General features: G+C 36.6%; 2 protein-coding genes across 6 annotated transcripts in view; one reads left to right on the top strand and one right to left on the bottom strand.

Moving 5' to 3' along the window:
- DPY19L3 (dpy-19 like C-mannosyltransferase 3) overlaps nt 1-16,070 on the top strand; it is a 30,230-nt gene extending 14,160 nt beyond the window's left edge. For all 3 annotated transcript variants that reach the window (XM_052686584.1, XM_052686585.1, XM_052686583.1), the window contains exons 11-19: nt 473-546; nt 699-857; nt 1,217-1,333; nt 1,686-1,797; nt 2,345-2,401; nt 5,621-5,703; nt 11,084-11,216; nt 11,902-12,060; nt 12,647-16,070. In XM_052686584.1, coding sequence (XP_052542544.1) covers nt 473-546; nt 699-857; nt 1,217-1,333; nt 1,686-1,797; nt 2,345-2,401; nt 5,621-5,703; nt 11,084-11,216; nt 11,902-12,060; nt 12,647-12,808 — 1,056 coding nt within the window. In that variant the 3' untranslated portion in view covers nt 12,809-16,070. The remainder of the gene's footprint in view (nt 1-472; nt 547-698; nt 858-1,216; nt 1,334-1,685; nt 1,798-2,344; nt 2,402-5,620; nt 5,704-11,083; nt 11,217-11,901; nt 12,061-12,646) is intronic.
- Nucleotides 16,071-18,472: 2,402 nt separating this feature from the next.
- Nucleotides 18,473-26,563, bottom strand: part of LOC128082441 (neural-cadherin-like) — a 45,185-nt gene continuing 37,094 nt past the window's right edge. The window contains exons 27-33 of one of the 3 annotated variants that reach the window (XM_052686567.1): nt 25,907-26,087; nt 25,156-25,322; nt 24,107-24,371; nt 23,335-23,515; nt 22,341-22,585; nt 20,148-20,302; nt 18,473-19,583 (exon numbers count right to left, since the gene is read on the bottom strand). In XM_052686567.1, the coding sequence (XP_052542527.1) occupies nt 19,170-19,583; nt 20,148-20,302; nt 22,341-22,585; nt 23,335-23,515; nt 24,107-24,371; nt 25,156-25,322; nt 25,907-26,087 (1,608 nt within the window). In that variant the 3' untranslated portion in view covers nt 18,473-19,169. Of the gene's footprint in view, nt 19,584-20,086; nt 20,303-22,331; nt 22,586-23,334; nt 23,516-24,106; nt 24,372-25,155; nt 25,323-25,906; nt 26,088-26,563 lie in introns of those variants that run through there. The other 2 variants (XM_052686564.1, XM_052686565.1) reach the window with 2 other exon arrangements.

The raw sequence follows: 26,563 nt of genomic DNA, 5'->3' as shown, positions 1-26,563 counted from the left end.
GTTCACACAGTTATATTGAATATTTGCTATAAAAATGATGTAGGTGATACAATACCTTTACTTGCTTCTTGTGCATTGAGATCTACACAATAGTGAAGACAATAACACTTTTTCTTCCAGAGACTTCATAATCCAAATGTTAAAACTTAGTACACGAGGAGTATAAAAATATCACAGTATGATGTAATAAGTCAGGGAAGTAGAAAATATGGCTAAAGCCAACTTATCATTGGTAGAATTTATCTGTAAATATATATATATTTTTAAGTGTATTTTAAAATGTAAATAATTTGCTCCTGGGGCCACAGCACCACATTACAAAATGAGTGCTTATTTCATTGCAAAACATCCTACCTTTGTAAGCCTGTGCTTCTTCACAGTTTGATTTAACATAGTAAACAAGTTTTCTTAACCTTTTAGGTTTTTTTTATACTTACAATGATTGCTCTTTTATTTTTTCCATCCTCCATAGAAAATTCTTAATCTTGAGTCAGATGAACATATATTCAAATTCCTCAAAGCAAAATTTGGATTTGGAGCAACAAGGTATGATTTAGCTGCAATTCTACTTTTTGTTGTTCAACTTCAACAACGGCACAACCGTGGCGTTATGATTGCTTGAGAAAAAAGAAAAACTGATTCTTCTTTATTTCAAATTATGACATACATGATGACAAGTATTATTCTTTTTTCTTTAGAGATTTTGATGCTAGTCTCTATCTTTGTGAAGAAGCTTTTGGTTTACTGCCCTTAAATACTTTTTCAAGACTCTCTGATACATTACTTTTTTATGTCTACATATTCGTTCTCTTCCCTATGACAGTAACAGCTGTCATTGTTGCTCTTCGGAACCTCAGGTAAAATACATTTAAAAAATAATTCAGTTTGTCATGTTCTGTCATTGTTGTTTTGGTTTTTAGGTGTTTGTTTGGTTTTTTTAAATCAGTTTTGTCTTCTTCAGCAGGCTTGGGAACTGACAGCATTAGACCAAGATGTTCAAGCATGAGTTTCTAGAAACAATTGAGGTCTAGAAACAATTACTTCTAGAAAAGCATATGTGAAAGTAAATACTTAATGCTGTATCAAGCTGGTGCTAGAAGGCTTAATTATATCAGGTGTAATATAAGATTGTGGACTCACAATAGCAGTATTGCCCTTTAATATCAGAAGGATTAAATGCTTTTATTAACACTTATTACTTGTTGTGCTTAATCAGCTGTTCAAATCAAGCCCTCGAAAAAATGGAAGAATGCACTGTATCACTGAAGCCTGATGCTGCTTACAACTTAATTCACACCGTTCTTTTTGGATGTCTGGCATTAAGCACAATGAGGTACTTTCTAATAATTAATTTACTAAAGGTTTTCGTAGACAACACATATTAGTGAGAGTGTAAAATATGCTGACCACAAACTGATAGGGCTAAGAACCTTCTTTTTCTCCTGGATCTATCATTCCTTCTTTCCTAAAGCATTTCCCAAAATCCTAACAAAAATATTGTTTGGAGTTTTGGGGCAGATATGTTCTCAAGAGCACACAGTAAAGAGTGACGTTTATGTTTCACAAAATTATTGTAGAGTCCTGAAAGTCCAAGAAAACTGTTCAGAATTTCTCTAACATAAATTCCCTTATCAATACAGACTGGCAAAAAGTGAAAAGGCAAAAACTTGTCTGTATTATTTCAGAATGAAGTACCTCTGGACATCCCACATGTGTGTATTTGCATCTTTTGGTCTGTGTAGTACCGAAGTGTGGCGACTTATCTTGAAATGTGCTCATCTCTACACGTCACAGCGGGTTAGCACTATGCTTACTGCATTTCATAAAGCTTTTTTTTTTTTTTTTTTTTGTTAAACCAGTCAAGACTCAAAACTTTAAAAATCAAATGAATTTTGTTTGTCCTTTCAAACAAATTATTTCAGAAGCACATTTGTATTAACTTATTTAATAAAGCATATTTTCTAGTGTCCTATATATTGAACAATTCCATTTTAATACTCTAGATGGCAATATTGATATAGCTATGAAAAATAACGACAGCATTACATCTTAGTCACCATAATAAGAAATCAGCAGCAGTCCAAAAAGAACTTTACAATCTGTTAAAGTGAAAAACACAGTGTTTGTAGAAAGCAGATTAAACATATAGTTATAAATCCATCACTTTATCATGGGTGTATAAGAAGGGCTTCACTTTAAAACAAAATCAAAATCGGATTGTGACTTTAAAATTCACAATATGTAAATTCCAGCACATTATAGTGTGTCAGATCAATATGTTAATAACTAAGTAACCAAATAAATGTACTGTAACAATAACCTTTTCTTTTGTGGTTTTTCTTAGACACAAGTGATTAAATATTTGATACCAATAATTACATTACTATACATTTTATATAAGGTAAGTATTTTTCGCTCAATGTTTTGGCATTTTTTAATTGAATGGAGTTTTCTAAAGAGATTCTTATGCATAACTGTTTAGACATTTATAGCTAAATTTTCAAAATCATGATAGACCTACTTAACGTGTAAATACAATTTCATATGAACAAAAATATATGAAGAGTAATTTGGACTCATTTGATCTAAAGTAGTGTTCATAGAAAAAAGATGGGTTTGTCTAATTATATGTTTAAGTTACTAAGTATGATTTATATGCATAACTTTATGGAAATATGGGCTGTCTGTTTTGATTTTACCTAAGTTACATTAAAAAAATGCAGATTACATGCACATTGTTCAATTGTGTAATGATTTATTGTAAGAGCAGAAATAATCAAAACATTCACTGCAAAATATACTGCATTGCCTCATCTGATACATTTTAAAATACAGAACATAAAAAGCATAAATAATGGGCTAAAATTATAACATCTACAAGTTTATTAGTCTGTCAAAGTAGGGAGAGTTCTATCATTAAACTAACTGGCATACTTTCCTTTTAACCTGCATTTGCAAAGAAAAAAAAATCAGAAGGTTCTTCATTGGAGAATTAACTTCTGCAACAGTTTATTTAGTGAAGTTGCACTGATATATTCTACAAGTGGACAACTTAGAATTATTTTTTTTTCATTTGCGTGCTAGTTGGGGAAGTCATTTACCATTTCTACCATCTATGCAAATGATTGAAATAATGACATTTGTTTCGATACAGGTGATGCTAAGAGCATAACATTCTAACTGATGGTCTAATGTGACAGATCAGATAGGAATGCATTTCTTCTCATTCTTTATGAGTAGATAGAAAGTTCTTGAATCCTGTCAGATTCGATTCTGAAGTCAACAGAAATCACTGATTTTTATATGCTTTAGATCAGTCAGTCTCATTTTCATGGTTGTTTTTTTTCCCCCTAGATATGGGAAATAATTTTTACTGACATTAAAAATACCACTATTCAAAGTGCTCAGCAAGAATAGTGAAATTTGCCAGCCTGGTATTTTTTGTTGGACTTTCAGAAGTCAGTTCTTACAAATACAGCTACAAGAGGTGTGGATATCTACGTATGTCTTCTTTGAAAGGCAAAAGAAGTTAGGGAGCTTTCAGGAAGAAGATTAGCCGACAGACCAATAGACAGATAAAGCTTGTCACCAGATTTCCCCTCAACGCCTGGAATAAAAATTCTTACAGAGGAAGATCCAGAAACTGCCAGTCAGTTCTTTGAGACAGCATTTTGTATTCTCCCTCCAGAAGCTTTAAACAAAAAAGACAGAGCAAGTGGCTTTAGATAAGGGACTTTATCTTTCTACTTTCCAGATAAGAATCCATGTGTTCTTGCACAATGACTGCTCAGACTGCATGAACATCTTGCACATTCATCGCAAACTTTAACTAACCATCATAGTTAGCTATTTTGAACTAACAGTGAATGTTAATTTGCATTCTATAACCTGTTCTGGTTGCATTTGTCAGAAGAACCAAGCTTCAGCACCATTCCTCAAAATAGGAGCATTATGGGATTATTAGCCTAATCCTAAGTAAACTAACGAAAGCCTCTGTTGAGGCTTGTGGTTACTAGGGTCCCAAATATATCACTCAATCATTAACTTTTTCAGATACGGATGCAGCTAAAATGCTAGTTGTTCAGATTTCATTAAGTCTTGAGACCTACAAAACATCTATATTCCTATTTAAAAGGTTTTCTTCATTAGTATGACACAAACAACTTCTTTCAGATAAACTGAAAGTGTTAAATTATTTCTGTGAATTCTTTAGCTGCCCCAGCATTCAGTAGATAGCCCAGCGTCATCACATTTTCAGTACATCACAGAGCAGGTTTATAAAATAATTTATAGAATTAAAAGAGTCGATTTCTTTCAGCCTCCAGTCAGAAGTGATGTTCCAACCTCCCAAAAATCTTTGGCTTCATGGGGTAATTCAGCAGTGAAGAGAAGAATTTGTCTTCCCTCATTTCACAACTGCTTAATTTACTTATTAATCTCAAGGGAAATTTTCTGAAGAGCAGAAATACACTGTTATAATACTAGAGCACTTTGCAATACACAGCCAAAGCCAGTATTTCTGCCATAACTATCTATTAGATGTTTTTCAGTGTAGTCAGTATTTAACAAATGTATCAAGTACGGAGTTATACTAATAAGCGTCTTAATTGGGCCAATTATATCTCCTGTGCTCCAGTCCTACATAATTACACTTCTAGTGAAAGAACATATTTTTACCAAGTAGCTCAGCAGGATCAGTTTCAAATTTGTCCCGAGTTCCAGGATGAAAAATGGTATAAATTAGAAGATTTGTTGCTTTTTTAATCAGCAGGAGGTTTTTCTTATACTTTTCTTATACTTTTTCTGGTGAAATTTCACTTTACAAGCCAGCAATTCTTATTATCTAAAGAAAGTAGGATTGGAATGGGTTTCACCCATTACTGCTTCTCTAGTAAAGACAGATACAAAACAATCAGTCATTAGCATTGTCATCTTTCTTAATTGATCCCTTTTGCCCTTGAATATCTTCTAGAGGCCTGTTGCCACCTGTCACAGACGTAGATTGATCTAATCAACTCCGTGACATTAAGCAACAAAAATTTGTTCTTTTAGTTGTTTGGAGTTTTTTTGGTCAGTCTTTGATGGCTTTGATATCTTGGCTGTTACACACTGAACTATTCTTTATCTTATTCCTTTTCTTAAAGCTTGCTCTGGCTGGAAAAAAACTCAAAACATTACGATTCATTCAAAGAACTGAAGTGACTTGTTTGTGAAGTAGATACCATGCTCAACAATCACTTTTGGTGGCAACTTTTAGTTTCCCACGGGTATTAAGTTATAAACTGGTCTTAAACTGATAGAGTACTGGGAAACTTCAGTGAGATCAGAATTTGAAAAAAGTTATTTTTCTCCTCAAGGTCACCAGAAGAAGTCATTAGGATTCTTCTGGTCATCTAGCAGGAGCTGCAGATATGTAACTCTCAAAATTTATATTATTATGACAGTCACATATCTTTCATAAGAAGAGTAGAGCTTGAGTCTTGTAATCAGTGAGCTGGACAAGACTGATTACCAACTGAGAGGAATTAATATCTATTTCAGCATCCTTGTGATGGTTGTTTTTGTTTTTGGTGGCTTTTTTTTTTTCATTCTGTCTTCAGTCTGTGTATTTTAATTGCAGTTCTGGCCAGGAATAATGGATGAACTGTTAGAGCTCAGAGAATTCTATGACCCAGACACTGTGGAGCTGATGAACTGGATTAAGTAAGAGGATTTTTTCTCTATTTAACTTAAATGCTATTTATGTAAATCTAATGTTCTTAGTTATAGTCCTCTGTTCTGTTTATCACAGGTTATCAGTGAACTCTGGTGACCCATGGAGATAGTTACAGATGAATGGGGTATCTAGAGGTTACCATATTAATGGCTGTGGAGAACAGCTATACGTAAAGTCCCTCAGCCTGCTCTTCTCTGGTTCAGTATCATGCAATTGCATTGCATGTGTGTCTGTGTCAGTTGACTCCATTTGCTCCCAAGAGCACAAAGTTTTCCCAGCTGAAGGAGGTCAATTTGGAAGCATCAAGATTCTTCCATCATATTATGTCTACCTCCTTATATTAGTAGCTCTTCACATTCAAAAAATTTTCTCCTACTTCATAATTTTAAAAAGCTGAGATGTAAGGTTGTACAGCTGAGAAATCTGTACTCTACAGTCTGTTTCTTGAACTTTAAAATATTTATGCTTACAAGAATTTGTCCCTGCATATGCTCCGAACTGTAAACAAATTATTTGTACTTGACAAGGCTAAAAATAGGTAGAACATCTCTTTCAGAAGTGTGAGAAATATTTCAAGCCCACCTCATCACATCTGCCTTCTCACAGAGTATAGGAAAGTAGGTGTTTTATTCATGGGAACAGTTTGGAGCACAGCATATAAAAGATCCTGAGAAGAAATGCCAAAAAGGATGTTCTCTGGAGGATTGTGAATTTAAGAGATGCATTCTATTAACTTCTATTTAGAGCTATTTAGAGCTTATCACTAAAATCTTGCAGGTTAAATTTTGAGGACAGACATTCCTAGAATTTGTATTTATTTGGAACATTTAATGATATACATATATTTTTAATCTTTGGCAAAGATTTTTTTTCAAAGCCAGTTTTTTTACAGCAGAGAATATTCTGGAATGTACATCTGAGTTTACTACATTGAACACTGACCTATTTGAAGTATTTCCTTGGAGCTCTCTGTTATGTTTTCATATGCAGTGTATTTGAGTGAAACCACTCACCCAGTACATTTTTCCATAGTAGTGTATTTATTACACTCCATAATGTTGTATTTCTTTAATCCATAATAGAGAAGGAATAATTCAGAAGTGGAATTCATTACACACTTTCTCTGACTTACTGTGAAAACAGGCCACGTTTTCTCCATCACTTAGAATCTCTGCAGCCATACTGACACAATTTTGTGACTAATGTTAACCAGCCTGCCCAATTTAGCACTTCTGTTTTATTGAAAGATAGTAAATGCCTCCTATTCAGGTAGTTCAGATAGTTCAGGTCTCCTGTGTACAATAGATGAAGTTTGGTATGGATAAGCATAAAATACATAGGTGGATTTATTCCCAGCCATGCACTGGATTTGACTTGCTCCAATAAGAGCGAGTTTTCCTATGTTCTTTGCACTGACAATCCTGAACTGGTTTTTGTCCTCTTTTCCTGTTGAGTTACGACAGAGAAAATTGCTATTTAAAATTTACTGTGTTTACAAGTACTATTCACACAAAGAGTTAGTTATCAATACACTTAATTCAAGACAAATATTTATGGTAAGTTTCTTAAAGTAGGACTGATTTTCTTGAGTTTCATTGTGTAAAAAAAAAAAAAAAAGTATGATGTAGAGCTTGATAATTCTGCTACAGTTAATGATCTGTCAAGATTGGTGTCAGAAATTAATCATTCATTATTAAAATTCAGCATGAGGAGCTCCAATTTGTCATGTGTAGCAGTGAATTAACTGTGTCACATACTCTGGACAATAAGAAAACTCTTTATCTGCTTAGATCAAAATGCATATTAACTTGTCCAAATATATAGTCTGAATCATAGCGAACTATTAGTCTGTCCACAATGTAGCATCTGCAGATGAATCATTAACTCTCCCCCTTACTAACATTACCATGGCATTTTCAGGAGATAAACAATATTTTAAATATATAAACCAGTCCACAGACAGTATCAGATTGCATCTATTCTGCAGCACAATTTTTGACATAATAAGCTTGCATATCGCAGTTCCTCATTTTCTCCTACCAATAATCCAAGGATAGTTTGCAGCTTTGTTCCCAGATGCGAGGTGTATATTAAAGTTCTTAGTTTGGACTTCAGTCCTAAGACAACAGGAACAACATCAGGAATATCATCAGGCTTTGGGGTTCTCTGTTTATTTATTTTTTTTAATAATCTCAAACAGCCAGAACAGTGGAAAAGTAAAAGACTATGATTTGCCAGAGCATAGTTATGTCAAATGGATTTGACTCAGGCATGAGGAAGAAGCATTTTTATTTTACTGGAGACACCTACCATTTTCAACTAAGCCTGTAATATTTCAGTAGAGCATTCTGCAAGTAAAAAGACCTTGTAAGGAAAAAAAAAATTCTGGAGTGGCATACTTGAGGAGACAGAATTTCCTTCTCAAGTCCCTTTGTTTTGCTGATTCATATCATACGCAAGTGTTAGGAAAGGAAATAATCTGAGATTTATCAGATTTTCTAGCTTTGAAAGCTGACTACAGACTGAACTGCAGAGGACATTCAATAGAAATAGCTATTTTCTTTCTAACAATAAAACCTCTAATTGCAACATTTGCCATTTCAGAAGGACTTCCTTAAAACAAGGTTGCAATAATTCTTTGGCAGCTTAGTAAGAAAAAGAATTGCTACCACTTTTAGAATCTGCGCAAGTAAACCATAGACCCTGTAATTCCTGTAAAGCTGTTTTATTTTTAATGTTTAGTATTTACATAATTCTCTAAATTCTTAAACTTGGATAAAGGAAAGCTTCACACGTTTTATTATAGTGCTTAGTTTACCCATTAGTTCAGCTGTAATTAACTTGTTGAAAACTTAGCACTTCAAAAATAAATGAGATTATTTGTTCAAAATGCCATCAGGTCTGCTTGGAATAACATTTAAATTATATAATGTAAATCAGTTTGACCTTAAGTCCTTGTCATTATTTAGTGACATTTCGTACAGAATAAATTGTTTGCAGGCTGGGCAGTGTGGTACAGAGCTTAGCAGAAAGCTATAAAAACAAATTATCCTTTCATTTTATACATCATTTGCTCAGACATTTGTAAAAATTGCTTCATTTTTCTATAATAGAGAAGTGTCATTCTGTGCTTTGAAGCACATTAGCTGCCTTGGATACAGACCACAGCACTTAGTGTCTGATTCAGGTAGCGTCAAAGAAGGATGCTCACATGAAATGTAGAAATTATCCTGTACCTGACAAATATTAGTTAATTGTCACATCTCCCTCTAGCGGTTGTTCCAGAACATTGAAGCTCAGTAGCAGCTGTGATCTAAAGTTCCAGAGGAACAGGGAAGGCAGACATTGCAGGGAGGTCACACTGGTAGTAGCCACATGTTGGCTTAAATAATGCTTGGTAAATAAAGAATACACTTAGCTGTTTGTCACCCCATCTAGGTAAAAGCAATTAGGCTTTTAGAAAAGAGGGGGCTAATTGAACCCTGCACGTTCTATGTTTTAGACAAGCAGTGTTATTATTACATAATGGAAAAAGGACATTTGCCATTTGCTCTAGATTTCTTTTGTAAGGAAAGGCTGCAGGTTATTACTTGGAAACAGTGTTTTTGTTTGCTCCTGGGTTGTTGGTGGTGGTTTGTTTGTGTTTTTTTGTTTTGTTTTGTTTTTTTTTAAACCAAGCCTGACTCTGCAAAGTTTGCTCTTGGGCTCTTTGTGAATCAGAGCAGCAGAATTGCCCTGGTGAGGCCAAGTCAGGAGATAAGTACTGCTGAGCACTGCAACACTTGAACAAATCCTGAACAGAAATAGACTTCTCACATTAAAACTTTAGTGACCCAAACATGAATGCTGACATGAAGGTATTCTGAGAGTCATTTTCCATTTAGAGCCTAAGCTTCATGAAGTCCCTGTTTGAACCTTGTCCACGTTGTTTCCAGCTTAGTCTAAAGAACTGTGCTTTCCTGCAGATGCAAGGATGAACCCTCGCTAACAGCCTGTCATGACCATTACATTTACATTTATTCAGTTCTAAGACTAATTTATTTCTCTTAATGAAGCATTTATTTATAGTGCTCATGGCTTTGTATGTTTTATGTAAAACAGATTTTTAAAAGAGATCAAATATTTTCAGACTTTAAAACAAAACTGGTTTTAGAAAACTGCTGAAAAACTTGTATACTGAGAAAGCTTCACTGGCATATTAAAATACTCTCTCTGTCCTTCCCAGATGAGATCAGCAGTGCAATATTTTTTAGGAAAGTTTTTATAATTATTAATTCATCTCTAAGCATAATCTCTTGAAAGGCAATAGTAAAAGTTAATACTTGTCTCTTACATTTTCAAGCCTGTCATGGAGCTTACAGATAACTGAATTTGTAGATGCAACTTCAAAAGATTCCCTAAAGTGCACCCTGAAGCATCACATTTGTTTGAGTATCATAGCTGCCACGTGTGCATGTATATGAATTTTAGGCATCTGTTCACATTCCCTCAATTTCATTTTACTTGGTTTAATGTATACTTCTTTCTGCTGTTTTAATCTTTTGATAGAATATTCCTTAGCTATGTGCCCACTGAGAGATGGAAACCAGCTATGCACTTGGCACACTACAACCTCTTATTAGCCTCTACTTACAGTAGCCTCTCCTGTCTGGCACATTTATGCTATCGTTTTTGTCTGTTGTCTCTTTTCATGTATTTTATATTCTAAACATGTTGGGAGAAGCATGGATAAGAAATCTTTGGAGATTGTTGGCAGGGTACTTAAACAATCCCAAAATGCCAAGGACTTTTTTAGTCAACAATTCTACACTGGCTATGGTTTTCAGATGACATCACAAAATCAGTAATAGTATTTCTGTCTGGTACGTTCCCCCGTGTTGCATACCCCCCAGCAACATCCATGCTTTTTGAAACTGGGAGACTCCTTTCATAATTTGTTTCCCACAGTTGCCCAAATAGGAAGATCAGTACATCTGACAGAATAAAATTTTCATCCCAAGTAAATAATGAGACAGTAATGAATTTATGCATTCAAATAAACTGTTTTATGTAGAAGAACTTAGATACAAAATGTAAGTTGCAGTAAGTTTCCTGAAGTATTTAAATAGTTAGGATATGGAAATCTACAGATACTGAGTGTCTGTCTGAACCCTGAATCTATGAAATACGGAAGTACACTTTCAGGAGGACATCATTAAAAGGAATGTTGAAATTTAAGGCCTCATATTTAGAAAAACAGTTACTTGAACAGTTTGCTCCCCGAATAGTGGAGAGAGAAATATTTTTTCCATCTTTTTTCTGTCTGATCTGAAGTGATGCAAAAATGCCCCCACAGAGATATCCTCAGACTTATCAACATTTGTTTAGGTCAAATACTCCTAACACAGCAGTGTTTGCTGGAAGCATGCAGCTATTAGCTGGAGTCAAACTGTGCACTGGACGGACATTAACTAATCATCCCCATTATGAGGATAAGCATCTGAGAGAGAGAACAAAACAGGTAAGAGTATTTCAACTGCTTAAGCTAGTGTTTATCCGTATCACTGGCTCCATTCAGGAAAACTCTTCCACCTCTAATGGCATACTGCAAGTGACATGTGCTTTCCTTATTACTCTAACTTACTGTGAGGTACAGTTCCTGGGCTTTATCTCATTTACAAAACTCAGTGCTTTGAGTATCTGGCTATGTCTGAATAAGTGAACTAGATGCTCAGGCTCATTCTGAGTGAACTGTGTTGGGTGTTGTTAGCATTAATCGATCCTGCTGCCCAGTTGGGTTGTTAAACCCACATAGAACACTTCCTCATTTGCTTGGTAATCCCTTCAGTTCCCAGGAGAATCTATATGAATACAGAAAAATTGTTCTGAAAGTTTTACAGGCATCTACCAGAGCCTTTCTGAAAACAGTTGAAATATATTTCAGTTTTTAGTCAGCAGCAGTGCTACTACCACAGCATCCATAATGTAAATATGAATATAATATAAGATATCGTTAAGTGGCAAATGAATAAGAGTGGAGTTTTGGTTTATTGTGGGTGTGTTGGGTTGTTTGTTTGTTTTTTTAATTCCTTATTCAGATCACATGGATCTCATTTCTTCCTCTGGTTCAAGGTAACAGAGTCATGAAAGAGCATACAAATACATGATCATGCATGTATCTTATAACTTGTTTTCTTCTTTTATAGATTTATCAGATCTATGCCAAGAGGTCTCCTGAAGATGTTTACAGAATATTGCGATCCTTCAGCACAGACTATGTGATCCTAGAAGACAGCATTTGTTATGAAAGAAGACACAGTAGAGGCTGTCGGTTGCGTGACCTACTAGATATAGCAAATGGTCATGTAAGTATGACATAGATTTATAAAGAAAACATGTTTTAGCTTCTTGTTGAAGTTCTGTTAGGACCTGGAGTAGCTTCAACCATTTCCACTTCATCATGAGTGTGGAAGTAAAATCTGATGGAGCTTTTGGACATGCTCAAAATTGCCCTAATGAGCCCTCCTTGCATTTACCAGTATTTGATAAAATGCAGCCTGCACAAAATAAGCGATAGCTTCCTGCTGAGCTTCAGGTTAGCAGTACACAAACAGTTTTCACAGGGTAAATCACCTCACAGCTTTGGTTCCCTTGGGGAAAGTAGACAATTGTATTACAATCTTGTTAGGGGAATCTTCAAGCTTTTCTAGAACTGACATGGAACCACAGCAGACCGTGTTATTCAAAGCAGGTATTTACCACTGACAAGTAAACCTTTTATCCATAGTAGAGACAATGGTACAGCAAATCTTATCATTCAACACAGTTTGTTAACAACTCCAACTAGTCCGACCCTCTGAATGTGTTGTCAAAGTTGTTTTTAGTTTCTTGTTATTTCTTATACCTGAATTGGCTAAAGATATTTCACAAATCTGTTCGATTGCATTACAGATCATGGATGGTTTGGGAGAGAATGAACCGGATTTGAAGCCTTCGCTGTATCCTCGCTTCTGTGAGGAAATTAAAAAAAATCTGCCTTCTTATACTATACACTTCACTAGAGTATTTCAGAACAAAACATTCCATGTTTACAAACTTGCTAAGCATAAATAACATTACCAACAATGGCTTCAAGTTCAGTATTTTAATGCTAGGACCCACGTAAGAAAATGCTGAAATTTACAAACATTTTACGTTTGTAAGACATTTTACAGGATGGTTTCTTGCTAATTACTGCAGTTCTTTTTTTTATTTGTTTGGGTTTTTTTTAAAGACAGTTTTAGTTTTGATAATCTTTTTGACGTTGCCAAAATTTTCATAGATTCATAAATAAATGCTATCTGGGACCATTTTGATTATAAAACCTGACCTGCTGAATACATAGGATATAACTGTTTTCCAGCTGTAACCAGTTTAAAGACACACAAAACAAGCAGCCTGCATGACCACTGCAGCCTATGCAGATCTGCTCAGTGCTGTGCATTTTTACTACAAAATGATAGAAATTCAACAAAAGCAGGTCATGCTATTCTATACTGAAGATGTATTATCTACGTGAGTCTTTAAAATGTTATAAAAAGAAAAAAGAAAAAACAGTTTAATCTTACAAATCTGATCTATTCCGACAGGTCTCATATGCTCTTTCAGTGCCTCTCTTTTGAATTCATTGGGAATGTATATGGATATGAGTTTCCAAGTTTGTGAGTGTGATTGCAGAAATTATTGTCCTACATTTTTAGCGAGACAGAAACACACTATTTTATAATGTGAAGCATTTAATGATGGAGTGTCGTATTTCTGATGAAAATTGAGGTCGGAGCATGCTTGATACATGTTGCATGTATCCCTGTAAAATATCCTTTTTGAATGCTCAGGACAAACAAAGAACAAATTTCTCAGCTAGGACTCTTGCTTTATTTTCTCTATTTGCTCTCTGAACTACAAAGGATCTATTTCCCCCCACACGAGTTCCAGAAGTAGGGTACCAAAATTGAACAGTGCCAACTTCACAAAAAAAATTAACCCCTAAAATTGACAGGAACTTTCTGGCATTACAGCTTTGATTTACTTTATTCCAGATGCAAAGCTGTCAATTTTGTTGAAAAAAATCACCGTATCAATGCCCTCTAGGCTAAGAGACAGACTACAGTTACTTAAAATATATTTGGAAGATGAAATGAAGGCAGTCCTCAATCCTGAGATTTTGTGATTTGTTTGTAGCCTTTGTCTTTTTACCAGACAAGAAATTTGCAGACTGTATTGACTTTTTAAATGCTATGTAGATGATGTGTCACTTTTACTGTGTTTTAGCACTGCTTTGGTTTTATATTGAAATTAGAGATTAAGTCTAATTGGAAGTGTAACAGTACTCTCCAACTTTAATTAGATATCCACTAGGATCATTTATTTCTTACGAAAAACAGAATTGTAATAATCAAGTGCCTCTAGGCCAATGTTGAATTAACATTTGAACACCTATAAGAGTGTTTGTGGCCTGTGCAAATAACTCTGTTATAATAATTACCAATGCAATTAATTTCTAATGATGGGAAACTTAAAGTGCTACTGATAGCAAACTCCACTTAATTTAATCAAGATGTGTAATGAGATTAGCTTTCACAACTGAGTTGTGTTCCAATTCCAAATGATTTAAATGTTTTTCCTTTTCAGTTGTACAAAGGTAAATTACTGCAGAGATGGAGATAGTTCTGTCACATGCTCAAACAGTTTTATATTCAGTAAATACTCATTAAACAATGTTGAACATCTCTCTGTACTTCCATGCTGACACAAAAGGAAAGCATACTTTAATCAGACTGTATTTAAATCAAACATTGACAGTGGCTAGGTTGTTAAACCGAGCAACTGAAACTCCTGAATAATTTCTGTTCTGTATCCCTTAATGAGGTTGGAGACCACTGCAGATTAACATAATACAATAATAAAACATTTTAATCAGTATTAAAACTTTAATTAGGCCTGTAATGATGCATGCCTGTTCTTGCTGAAAGCATGGGTCAGTGAATTCCTCAGTGAGTGCCTTACAGTAATTGAAAACAAGCACATGTAAGGTAAAATATATCCAGACTGAACTGTCTTATTTTAAAAATGTGGTTGTACCTTTCTTTAAAGGTGCATAACTTTCTCCTGATTGAAACGAGAGATTTGAAGCTCCTGTGGTACCTCAGGATTCTCACAATTTATTTGTTGCTAACAGCTGAAACTAGGAAGTCCAGACTATAACAATAAGTATTTTTAAATAGATTCCCTTTCTTCAATAGCACAGCATCTAATTTAGCTAAAGAAGAAATTTAACCTTTTTGTAGAAAATACCAAGTGGTTTTGTTTTTAAAAAATGTAAAAAGCAAAAGCCAGGCATGAAACCCATATCTTCCCTGATGCAGAGCTACCACAGTAACACGACTTCTGCTCCTAATACAAACGTCCCCCTAAATTAGCGCAAAAGAACGTGAAGCATTAGATGGATACCAAACATTTTTGAGAATTTTTGCATTTAGCAAACTCCAACAGTTTCTGTACCTGAATCATGTAAGAGAAGATGGAAGTGCACACTTAAATAACCACATAGTAAAGCAGTTAGAAGACCAATCTTACAACAGCAGTGTAGAAAATGCCAAGAAACAAAAGCACCTACCAGTTCCAAGGAAAGGCACGCTCATCAGCACAGCTCTCAGAAGCAGCAAGCAGCTGCTCTCCTGGTCAACTTGAAAGGCTCGCCAGCAGCAAGGCATGCTAGGGAGGCTGTTGGTCAAGGCTTTGGGCTGGGACACAGGTGATACAAAGGGCTACATTTTGTATTCCTGGAGGCTGGGCGTAAGTACTGAAGACCTCCAGGAGGCATGTTTGTCTGGCTGATTGCTTCCACTTCTTGAGTCTTACTATGAAATACTGCATTTAAATGTGCAATTTTTTTATTTTATTTTTTTTGTTGTATGACTTCATCTGTTCCTGAACCACGTTATCCTTATGCACCTTTTTTCCAAGTGGCTGTTGTGGTATTGTTGTTTCATCATATTAAAGACGATGCACACCCAAGAATGCACTGTGCTTACAAAAATCTTACAAATAATTGGCTATGTGAATGACACCATCATTTCTTGTCTGCATTACCTTCTGTTAGGAGGGACTGCTAAGCTGTGCACTATCACTGGAATGGTAGGCACTGAATAACCTATTTTAAATCACAGAGACAAAATGTTATCATGTAGCCAGGATGTTTTTAGGGGAGAAAAGCCCTTAGGTCTGTAAGTATATTTTCATTTTGTGTTTCAAAGTTCTGTTGGTGTGATCTAACATATAGTTATTTTATATGTTGTAAAGGAATGTGTGTACTAAATAAATTGTGTAATTTGAAGATCGGACATTTTGGTTTTTATGGTGGGATGGACTGAGAAAGTTGCTGTTATTTTTATTTCAATCTCTACTAAGGGAAGAAAAGAATTTTCATAAGTTTCTACTTTTCTCAGGCATCTTCACATGCATAGTAGTACTCTTAGAAGGAGTTTTTTGAGAGTTTTGTCTCCAATGTTAAGTACAATTAATTTAATTAATGGAATGTAATCATAACGTGTTGTGCTTGTGTAAATAGGATTCCATGTTCCAGAGAAGCGGGTTTCTCAAAACATCTTTATTCATCAACAGCACTCAACAAGAAGGTGCACACTATTCAAGTCCCCAGGAAATGGTCATGGCTATTTTATTTTTATTTTTATTTTATTTTTTGTCATTTCAGTAAGTAATTGCTCAGCTTGTTCCTCCTCTCCTAACCCTGCTTCTTTCACAGCTGCGGTTTTTCTTCTAAGCATGTGAGCCAGTAGGTCAGACTAAGGACAATCAGCTGTCATATGGCTTGGCTACATGTTACATACTTGGAATGTTATGTTAAAAGGGGAAAAACACAAAGATTAATGCAGTGGGCAGGCAGATTAAATACTAATATCCACATGATTATTTAAATTTCAGACCTTTACAAATATACTAAATAAAACGTTCTTTACATGTTATATTCTGTAAAGAATGTGGAAGAAGATTAATAGAAGTACCAGATTACTGAAAATCCAACTACCTAGGGACCTAGTGATGTTTATTTAAATTTTTTTCTCCCCCTCACTCATTGCAAAGCTTCCTGTTGGCAGACCAGCTGTCCCTTGTTCTGCAGAGATGTTTCTGCTGTACTGTGATAAGGGTTTTTGTAGAGGAACTGAAATTCTTGTGTCTTATATGTGTGGAACAAGTGCTTTCAAAAACTGCACGGTAGTTAAAAGAACAACATGCAAATTAAGACATAAATTAACTGAACTAATTAGCAATCTCTAGAAACAAGGAAAGCAGGTCTTTAATAGAGCATGACAGCTGCAAATGAGTACATGCTGAGATTCTATATACATGAGTTCATGTAGCACTTGAAATATATTTTTCTGACCTTTTTGTTTTATTCTGTAAAAACCTTTGTGAAACTGCAGTTCCAAACAGATTAACTCTGAGTGTTTATTTTATTTGTTTATTTACAAATCAGTACCATAGCTGGAATTGGGATAGCAGTAGTAGAGCAGCAACCTCAGTTCGGCTTCCAAATTGCCTCTTTGGGAATGGAAATGAGAGACTTTTCAACCTGAGCAACTCTACAGCTGTGACAATGCAACCTAGCTGCCCATGTAGCTACAAGTGACCAAGCTACAAAGTTCTAGTCTGGCTTGCTTTTACTCCCACCCAATGACCATTTAAGTACTTCACAGATGTCTAAGAGCTTCAATGGGACTGAGCTCTCCTTATCACTATATCCTGTAGTCAGATTATTTGGGCACTTTCTTGGGAAGGTGAGCGTGTTTATAATTTTTCTGAGAAGCTCAGGAATTTGCTTAACTGCAATGAATTTAGTGTTCATGGCATTTTGTTTACAATCTCAGCTTGGCATTCATGTGAGAATGAATTAAGACTCCAGGATATGGAATAAGAGAAAAGAAAGTGACTGGAGGGTTTTGAGACGTATTGGATTTGTTGTCATTTGTCCTGCCTAATACACCTGACAATCTGTTGCCATCTGCCTTTTGTACAAGTCCATGTCCTGTTCACATGGTGAATGTTAGGCTCAGAGTGACAGGGCACACTGTGTCTGCATCTCAGCTGCTGAATCCCAGCCTGAGAGTTGAATGTAGAATGAGGCCTGTGAAGAGTACAACATGAATAACTATTGCCCGTTAAGTTAATAATTTTCTTCTTAGAATAATTGCAAAAAGTCTTTGTTTCTGAGAATAATGCTGGCCTGTTGCCCCCATCAGCTTGGAGCAGTGTGTATGGAAAACTTAGATGTAATGTCTGAAGTGTATACCCAGAGCTTGAGTCCACGTCAGCCAGGCTGCTTCCCTCAGCTCCTTCTCAGCCAGAACAGGGTCCATGAATGTGTCTGTGGAAGTGGCTGATCAAAGCTGAGCGAGGAATAATTCAACAGGAGTCCAAACTTTAGTCGACCTTAAACATATGCAAGGAAGAGACATCATATTCAGAAAGCTTATTTATTATTTATATGGTGCTTTAGGTATGCACGATACTTCACAGGCAAATAAAAAGACATTGCTTGCCCTAAAGAGCTTACAAGCTAAATTAAATTAAAAGCAACCAACATGACAGTATATCCATAGCTGTGGCAAGAACACAGGGTGTGCAGATACAATTAATGCTGCTTTAGGAAGGGATAGTTTTTTGTTGTTTGGGTGTTTTTTTGTTTATGTTTGTGTTTTGGTTTTTTTTTTGTTGTTGTTGTTTTGTTGTTTTTTTTTTTTGCATAGCTTCTATTTATTTCATTTTTCATTCACTGTTTATGACTGCTCTGGTAATGAACTATGGAATCTGACATAACTGACTTGCGACCATTACAAGACATTAGCTAACGTTTCCTCACAGGTAGATGTATCAGGAAAACAATAATATAACTTATGTGCCATCTGTGAATCAAAATTACTAGGCATGGGTAAAAATAGCCTTTACCTTTTCCAGAAAAAATGCCACGTTATCTAAAATGTGCGTAACCATTAGTTGAAACTGTCTCATAAACATGTGCAAGAACAAAATTCTGCATGAACATTTATCATTTGAAAATTTGCAAGTTAATCTAGCCCATAAAATAAAAAGCCAGACCTCCCCAAACAAGCTACTGATGCAACTGCAAGCAAAACCACTGAATTACTTCATTTTAAGTACCTCATTGCTTTATGCTTTCTTTCCTTTAGTTTTTATCCCCAAAAGTAAACGTTCAGAATGTCCCAATATAAAGAAAATATGTAATAGTAGGAGCTTAAGTGCAAATTGGTGCCCATTAGTGGGAAGGTTGTGTTGAAAATAAAAAATAAAAGGACGAAGGGCATTGGTACATAATCACTGAAAGTAAGGAGCAAGAGCATGAAAAGCTGTCCTTCACACTCCCTTTCAAACACTTTGAAAATAGTACAGCTGGTATCTACCGATCTCCTGCATCTGTATGTGAGTAGAGTTCACTTAATTTCTCAAACTTTGGTCCCCATTCTTTAATGTTGTCATACACTATAGCCTCATCTGGCTCAGAAGAGCTCAAGGTACTGAGACCACTAGCGACTGAGCCTTCTCCTTCGGTGTGAAACACCTGCAGTGAGTCATGTGGAACAGCCTGGGGACTGTGGTCAGCATCTCGAACAACATCTGACAAGTACTGACCAAAGGCTCTGCTTGTAAAAGATGATTGCATAGTCACCGATGTTCTGGTCTGCGCCTGCATGCTTGGAGATGCAGCACTAAAGAAGCTGTTCAGTTTTGCTGTTTTTACTTTCTTCTTGTAGAGGGAATAGGCTGGGCTGGTTTGAATAGACACCTGCAGTTCTGCCATGTTGTATGCATCCTGGAGTGAGAAACCATTCACATTACATTAGCATTCTCTAGTGTTCCAACTTTTCATGTTTTAGAGGACAGAAAGAAGAATTTATTAACAAGTAAAGCCTGCACTGAGAGATCTTTGAGAAAACAAGGATAGCATTTGGAATAGCAGAAAAAATGCTATCTCCAGACTTCAAGAAGAAACGGTCTATACAGAATAGTCCACATTAGGCTCTTTCAAGCCCATGGTGCTACAGCAGTACTCAGCAGAGTACAGCACCTCCAGAGCCATGAAAGCAGATAGCAGCTCTTGGCTCTTTACTGCTAAATTCACACTACCAGAACATAAAGGATGCACATAGGATCACTTGCTTGGAGACAAATTAAAAATTGATAGGCACTTATCTACTTACAAAACATGAACCCTTGCGTGCAAGACCTTGCAAATAACTGATTTATCAGTTGCATTAATAAAACTGCAGAACAAAGGGTAAGGTCCTCAGCTGTAAAGAAAAGCCTAATACACATTTTCATTATCATGGTGAGCCTCAGTCCCCTTTTAACAGTAATGTAGCACAGCAATCCTTACTTGGTCTTGTTCCCCACCCCCTTCTTCATTGTAGTTGAGGATATTTTCTCTGATGTCCTCTAAATCATCATGATGTGCAGCTGCACGGTGAACTGCTCCTTCCAGACCTTTGTGACGCTTCCAGTGAGCCCACAAGAAGACAGCACTGAACAGAGCTGTGTAAATGCACAGGAGCAAAAAACAAAATTCAGAATATGTACGGAAGTGCTGCAGTGTGACTAAGACATCAGCCACTCTACACAAGGACCACAGAACTGGTGTACAATCAGAAGCACTAGGGCTGTAGTTTTGTATTTCTCAAGAAGTGATTGATTTTTGCACTCTTCAATGTAGTTACAAGTGAATATGAATGAAGAAAAGGCGTTTAGAGTGTAGAAGACAACAGACAAAAGAAGAAATTATTTTTACACATACTCATAGGAAAAAGTCTTGTTTTGCCTTAACGCCTGTCAATTTAAACATTTCTCACACTGACAGCTGAAAAACTTCAGTATAAGATACTGAACACAGCATAAATAGAAACTTGTGCGTTAGTGTGCTAGCAACTCTAAAAACAGATGAAAGCTCATAGTAAGCCCTTAGAGCATTGGTACCGCTAACGAACACAGCGGTGAATTAAATCAGAATATCCTTCCAAGGGCAGTTCTGTAACACCATCTACATGAGCTCTGAATTAAAACTGGGACACATTGTGGCCCATTCCCTGCACTGCTCTCTGCCTGGACTCTTCAAGCTAAATCAATGCATTCAGGATGTTTTCTCCCCTCAGATTCCCAGAAACGTAGCACGTGATTTTTCACATATGGTAACTTATATTGGCAGCTGTTATTTAGCTGAGCTGATGTTGAGATACTCAAGAAGTCTTTTCATGTTCTGCACCTCTCCTGTTTGTGATACTGAACCAAGGTGAAGCCGCCCAGCGTTGCTTTACTTGCAAAATGGTTCCAAATGTGAATTTCAGAGATTTATTCAGATATCAGAAGAGCAACTTTTCTAATCTACTGGCAATTGACAAATGTGTAACAGAATTGCACGTATTAAGTCACTTTATAATGCATTACTACTTTCTGGAAGATATGTAAGAGAAAGGGCACTTGAGATCTTGAGAACAGTGACTTTATTAAAATTCCTCCTAACAAAAGCTGCAGGTATGTGATAGTACCATAGTTAACCACATCTTTCACAACACACAAAACTTGGTTAAAAACAACTGTTTCTGATGTATAATTTAGACCTGAGAGACCAGCAAGATTATTATGTACAAGTTGTCATTGATTTCTCAGTCAGGTTCAGTCAAGTACAAGTAACAGCATGAAGTCACAATAAAACTGTTATGTCACAAGAAAAGAAAAAGTCCTTTAGGATAATAATCTCTTCTCAATGATAAGTAACTGAGATTCTAAAAGCTGTGAAGCCAGCTAACTTCCCACATTATCTGCAGTTCATATTTGCATGGCAAACATAGCAGACTCAGGGAAAGAGATGGTATTTCCATAGCTACAGATAAATTCAAAATAGCCCTCAATAAACTTTTGTATTCTCAGTACAACTTCTGAACTAAATAAAAATTGTAAAAGCTATGAGCGAAATCCTGTGTTCTTACTCAGGCAAACCTTCATGAAACATGAATAAGAAGGGCCCGCACACGTGGTCCTTCCTCAGCATTGAGATCCTTCTTTGGCTTTTCTTTCTGCAACCAAATACCAAAGCACAAAAATGGTTCTAGAAGCAAAAAGCAGCTGAGAATTATGTCACAACTGGTTAAGATGCAGGAGACTGCTCTCTCCAATCGAGTTCATTCCTATCACAGCGCATTTCTGCTGGACTGAAAAATGTTTCATGATCAGAAGTATTTCAAACAGTGTGTTGCTGGGTAGCGTTTTTTCCTCATTCTCTTCAATTGCATTTGTTTCCAGTTACTATCTGAACAGTTCCTTAGGAATGAAGTGAAAATGTGCAGAAAATAGAACAACGGAGATTTTCCATAGCTATCAAATGTTATTCACTTAGCAACATATGCACATGGGGATGAGAAATGAGTTTGCTGATGGAGATGAAACCATGGCAAAGAAGTTAAGGCAGTCAAGTTGCCAGCAGGAAACTTTAGTTCAGCGTGAGGATGAGATGATGACTAGGACAAGGTGGACACATGAGATCACCAGAGGTAGTACAATAAGTAGTTACCATAACTACCTAACAGCGCCAAAAAGCAAATGCAGATTGCAAACATGGAACTAAAGGTCAGGCCTGTATCCTTGTGAAAGATTGCCAACGTGATTTCACAGTTACGTCCAGTATAGCCATCAGGGCAGTGGCATTGGAACTCGGTTGGTGACTGTGAGATGCAGGTACCATAGTTACAGGGCCTTTTTGCACATGCAGTGAGGACACACTGCCTGCCTGTGGCATTCTCCACAATCATGTGTCCCGGAGGGCAACTGAAAAGATGAAGGCAAAACAAAACCATTAAACTCTGAGAAAAGTAGACATGAAAGAAATCATTTAATACTTTAGAACAGTCTTTAAGGACTCTGTATAATTGCTGAAGAAGCTGCTAGAAGTTACTTGTATTGGAGTAACTACAGAACTGTAGTTTTTTTCTAGAGCAGTCATACAATAGCAAGCTCCACAACTCTACACTTTTACATCTGGGACTTTCAGAACTGAGGTAGTTGCACTGCCTTCTGCAAGATTACCCATCCTACAAAAACCTAAACTCAGCCCCAGCTGAACACACAACTCTTATGGTGCTTTTAATTCAACTTGTGAGGCCTGTAGGGGATCTAAGGTCACAGCTTAAGTGATGTAAGAGTCAGGTACTAGCAAAAGAAAGCACATGTACAATTGCACAGCATAAGCCTGAAGAGAGAGAGCCATGCACTGCACTCTGACATATCCTATTGCATAATTTTGGGGGTTTTAAAACATTTTGCACATTCTGCTATTCTCTAAACATTTTTCAATTAAGACAGGCAGCCAAAATCATTGCAGAATCAGTGATGACTCTGATTTACATCAGCTAAGGGCAGCACCTTAAAGGAGAGTGTTCTCTGATGTCTCTGCAGCATCCAGTTGTTTCTCCATAGTTCAGCCAATTTGATGAGTGGCAGTCTTGAAGCTGCATGCTTCTCCAGCAACCACCTTTTCCTACCTGAACACGGAGAGTGCTTTCATTTCCATTAATTACCTGCATTCATGCATCATCCACAAATCAATACAAATAAATTCCTGGTTACAAGGGTTATTCCTACAAGCCTCTGAAGAACAGCCTTCTGTGACACCTCGGGTACTTAATATTGACACCAGCTCCTTTGCGTGAGTGTCCAGGGGGATCCTGTAGTTATTAAATCTGACATCCTTCATACATCCTGAGGCAAGACACAAAGAGACTGTTTTAAAGGCCATTCAGCAAGAATGATTTGAAGCAGCTGTAAGCTTTGGCATAATTTGTGCTTGACAAAGGACCCAGTCTACCAAAGCTTAAATCTAGGACTGTGTTTATCCGAACTTTCTTATTACTCTTCCCTATTATCTGAGAGAATCTCTTAAAGTTTTGATCAAGATTCCCAATGTTTTCTACAAAACCCAAGTGCTGCTGCAGACCTGTATGTGTGTTTTCAGTAGAGAATTCCAATTTGCAGTTTTGCAATATCTTTCAATGGGTACCAGTGTACCTCATTTGGATCTCAGTTACAAATGCTCCATACACAGTCATGGGAAGAGGTTACCATCTTTGACTGAAATCTTGTAGCTAACAATATGCCCACATATTTCTCTGCTGTATCTTCTCCTAGTCAGAACCGTTTATTTGTCCTCTTGCAGAGAGTCACCCAAAAAATCCAGTTACTATGGGCTCTACACAAATGGGGAAAATCTCTCTCAGCATGCCAGTGTAGTATCAGTAAACTTTCACTTTCACATGCTCATATTCTGAACGTCGTAGATCATTAATTCCTTACCTTGAAAACTCCTGTTGAGATCAAATGGGTAGCTGTTTCCAAGGACCAAGCTGCTGGGGTCAATCACAATCTCTTTGTATATTCCTGCTGCTTTCAGAATTTCTCTTTTCCCACCTCCTTCATGAAGGCGAAGAGTAAATTCATTTTCATTTCTGTCCAGTGTGATGTGATGCCACTCACCATTATCAATGTTGTAGGTTGGAAGGCTTACAAAATAATCTCCATCACCCAGATTATATGAGACTGCTAAGAATCCCCGAACAACCTTATGGATAATTAACAGAGCAGTAGGACAGAAAAGAGAAGTCATCACCTGAAGTTTATATTGATCTGTAACTATCACAGTACTTGAACTAAAACACAAACGTAGTCATCAACCTTAAATATGTATTTCTTTAAATGCAAGGAACATTTACACTGCATATACTGAGATGATTGCATAATAATGTAAAGTTACTTTAGGTATTTCTGAACTAGACAACCTAACTACTAGCAGCTGTGTATCCACAATAGTACATAATTAATTCAGAGCAATTTTTGCCTGCCTCTCAGGCAAATTGATAGGGTTCAACAAAAGCTTGAGAATCTGGTGCATCACTTCTACAGTGACAACTTAGCTCAAAAGGCACCTCATTCAGTGGTATGTATAAGTGCAACAGGATGTAACTTTCAGAGGCCGACCCCATTAGATCTGCTTACAGGCAGCTTCCTTGGCAGAGTCTGATCTACGCAGAATCAGCCACTCCTGGCCATGGCTGAACAGGACACCAGAGCAGACAGAGCTTTTCTGTACAGCTAATTTCAGTTCACTTAAGCAGGCATTAATTTCATTCCTTTGAAATGCAGTGGGATTCCAAAGTGGATTGCAGGGTCAATGTCTTAACCAAAGGCTCAGATCTTAGGCATCCATAAAAAGAACTCCAAAGGTTTTTGTGCTTAGCATAAGGATTTGAGTTCTATCTCCAACTCTTAGACTAGTTTCTCTGGGCTAAGTATAGGCTGGCATCGATTTAACTGTATGCTATTACTGTCCGGGACGACCTGCTCACCTGCAGGGTTATATGTTCATCCTTATTCCGGGACAACATGCTTGTGATGACACTGTCAGGCTGCCGTGTCCTTATCATGGCTTCAAACAGTGTCCTGCGGGCAGGCACACTGATGGGAAGCTGATAACGAATGTGACTTCCTGGTCCAAATGTGTACTCTCTGGCAACTAAAAAGATAGGGATAAAGAACTTTAAACCATTCTGCAGAGAGGAGGAAATGTTACAATTCCCATTGTTTTCATAATAAGAGTTGAAAGTAAAAGAAATTATTATAGTGCAGAGCATGAGATCTGTGAGATATAACTTGGCTATGTCCTTTCATCTGATTCCACAACTTCTCCTTTGCTCTCCTACTTCATCTTCCCTCATAATTATTTCTGACTTAATTCTCCTAATGTTCCTCTTTACAATGGTCAGGATGACAGCTGGAAAGCAGAAGCTCTGACCAAAACAAAAGAAAATACTGCAGATAAAATGCTACAACCAATTTTCACAACCTATTCTACAGTTGTCTTTTTGCTGCAGACTTTGGCTCCATGAGGGCTAAAGCCATTAAAGAAGGCTCCTGTACTTAAAGCACAGATCCATGAGCCCAGCACAGTCTATTTCAGACATCAACAGAACCATAAATTCCAATTCCAGTTGTGCAGTTCTAATTCTCAGCAATCACTACTTGCAAACATTACAATTTGTATTTTGTTTGTATTGTAAAATGAACCTATTGATTATGTAACAGAAAAGCAGACCTCACCTTTATCACATCGATAGCCGTAGTAACCAGGCAGGCAATGACAAGCAAAGGAACCCCAGTCTCCAAGACACCTCCCATGAATACCACAGGAAGAAGAGCCCATGGCCTCACAGCTCCCATCAGTAAGTGTGCAGCCCGGAAAGCTGTTCAGGGACTCTGCGGGAGACTGAAGGTCATATACCTTCAAAAGAAAATGTTATTTACACCTCATCCTTAAATAGAATTAGCTATATCATGTTAGTCTGTTCTTCAGTTGTAGTGTTTAAGACACTGCTTGCTTTTTGACACTGAAATTTTAACTTATTTCAACTGAAGTCCAATTTTTAAATATTAAATACCAAGACTGTAGTTTCCTTTGAATAAATTCAACTGAGTCTGATAGCAAAAAAACCCAAACCTTGTATTTCCTAATAAACACCACACCTGGCACAAAGACACCATCAAGCCGTTGCCATTCACAAGTTCCCTGTGTGGGCAAAGCAGCATGAAAAACAGCTGCCCAAGGTAGGATATAAACAAAGGCAGAGGTTTGTGCTAATACATCTGTTTGTAATTATGAAGCATTTTTTCAGAGTAGCTACTCTAATTATGACAGAAAAATCCAGAATTTTCTTCTACTATACACCGATGCACAAGGGCATTGAAAAGAATAATGGA

This window comes from Tympanuchus pallidicinctus, unplaced genomic scaffold, assembly GCF_026119805.1.
Source record: "Tympanuchus pallidicinctus isolate F22 unplaced genomic scaffold, pur_lepc_1.0 scaffold22, whole genome shotgun sequence".
Classification (NCBI taxonomy): domain Eukaryota; kingdom Metazoa; phylum Chordata; class Aves; order Galliformes; family Phasianidae; genus Tympanuchus; species Tympanuchus pallidicinctus.
The sequence above is the reverse complement of the archived record's forward strand: the minus strand, read 5'-3'. Positions and strand labels throughout refer to the sequence as shown.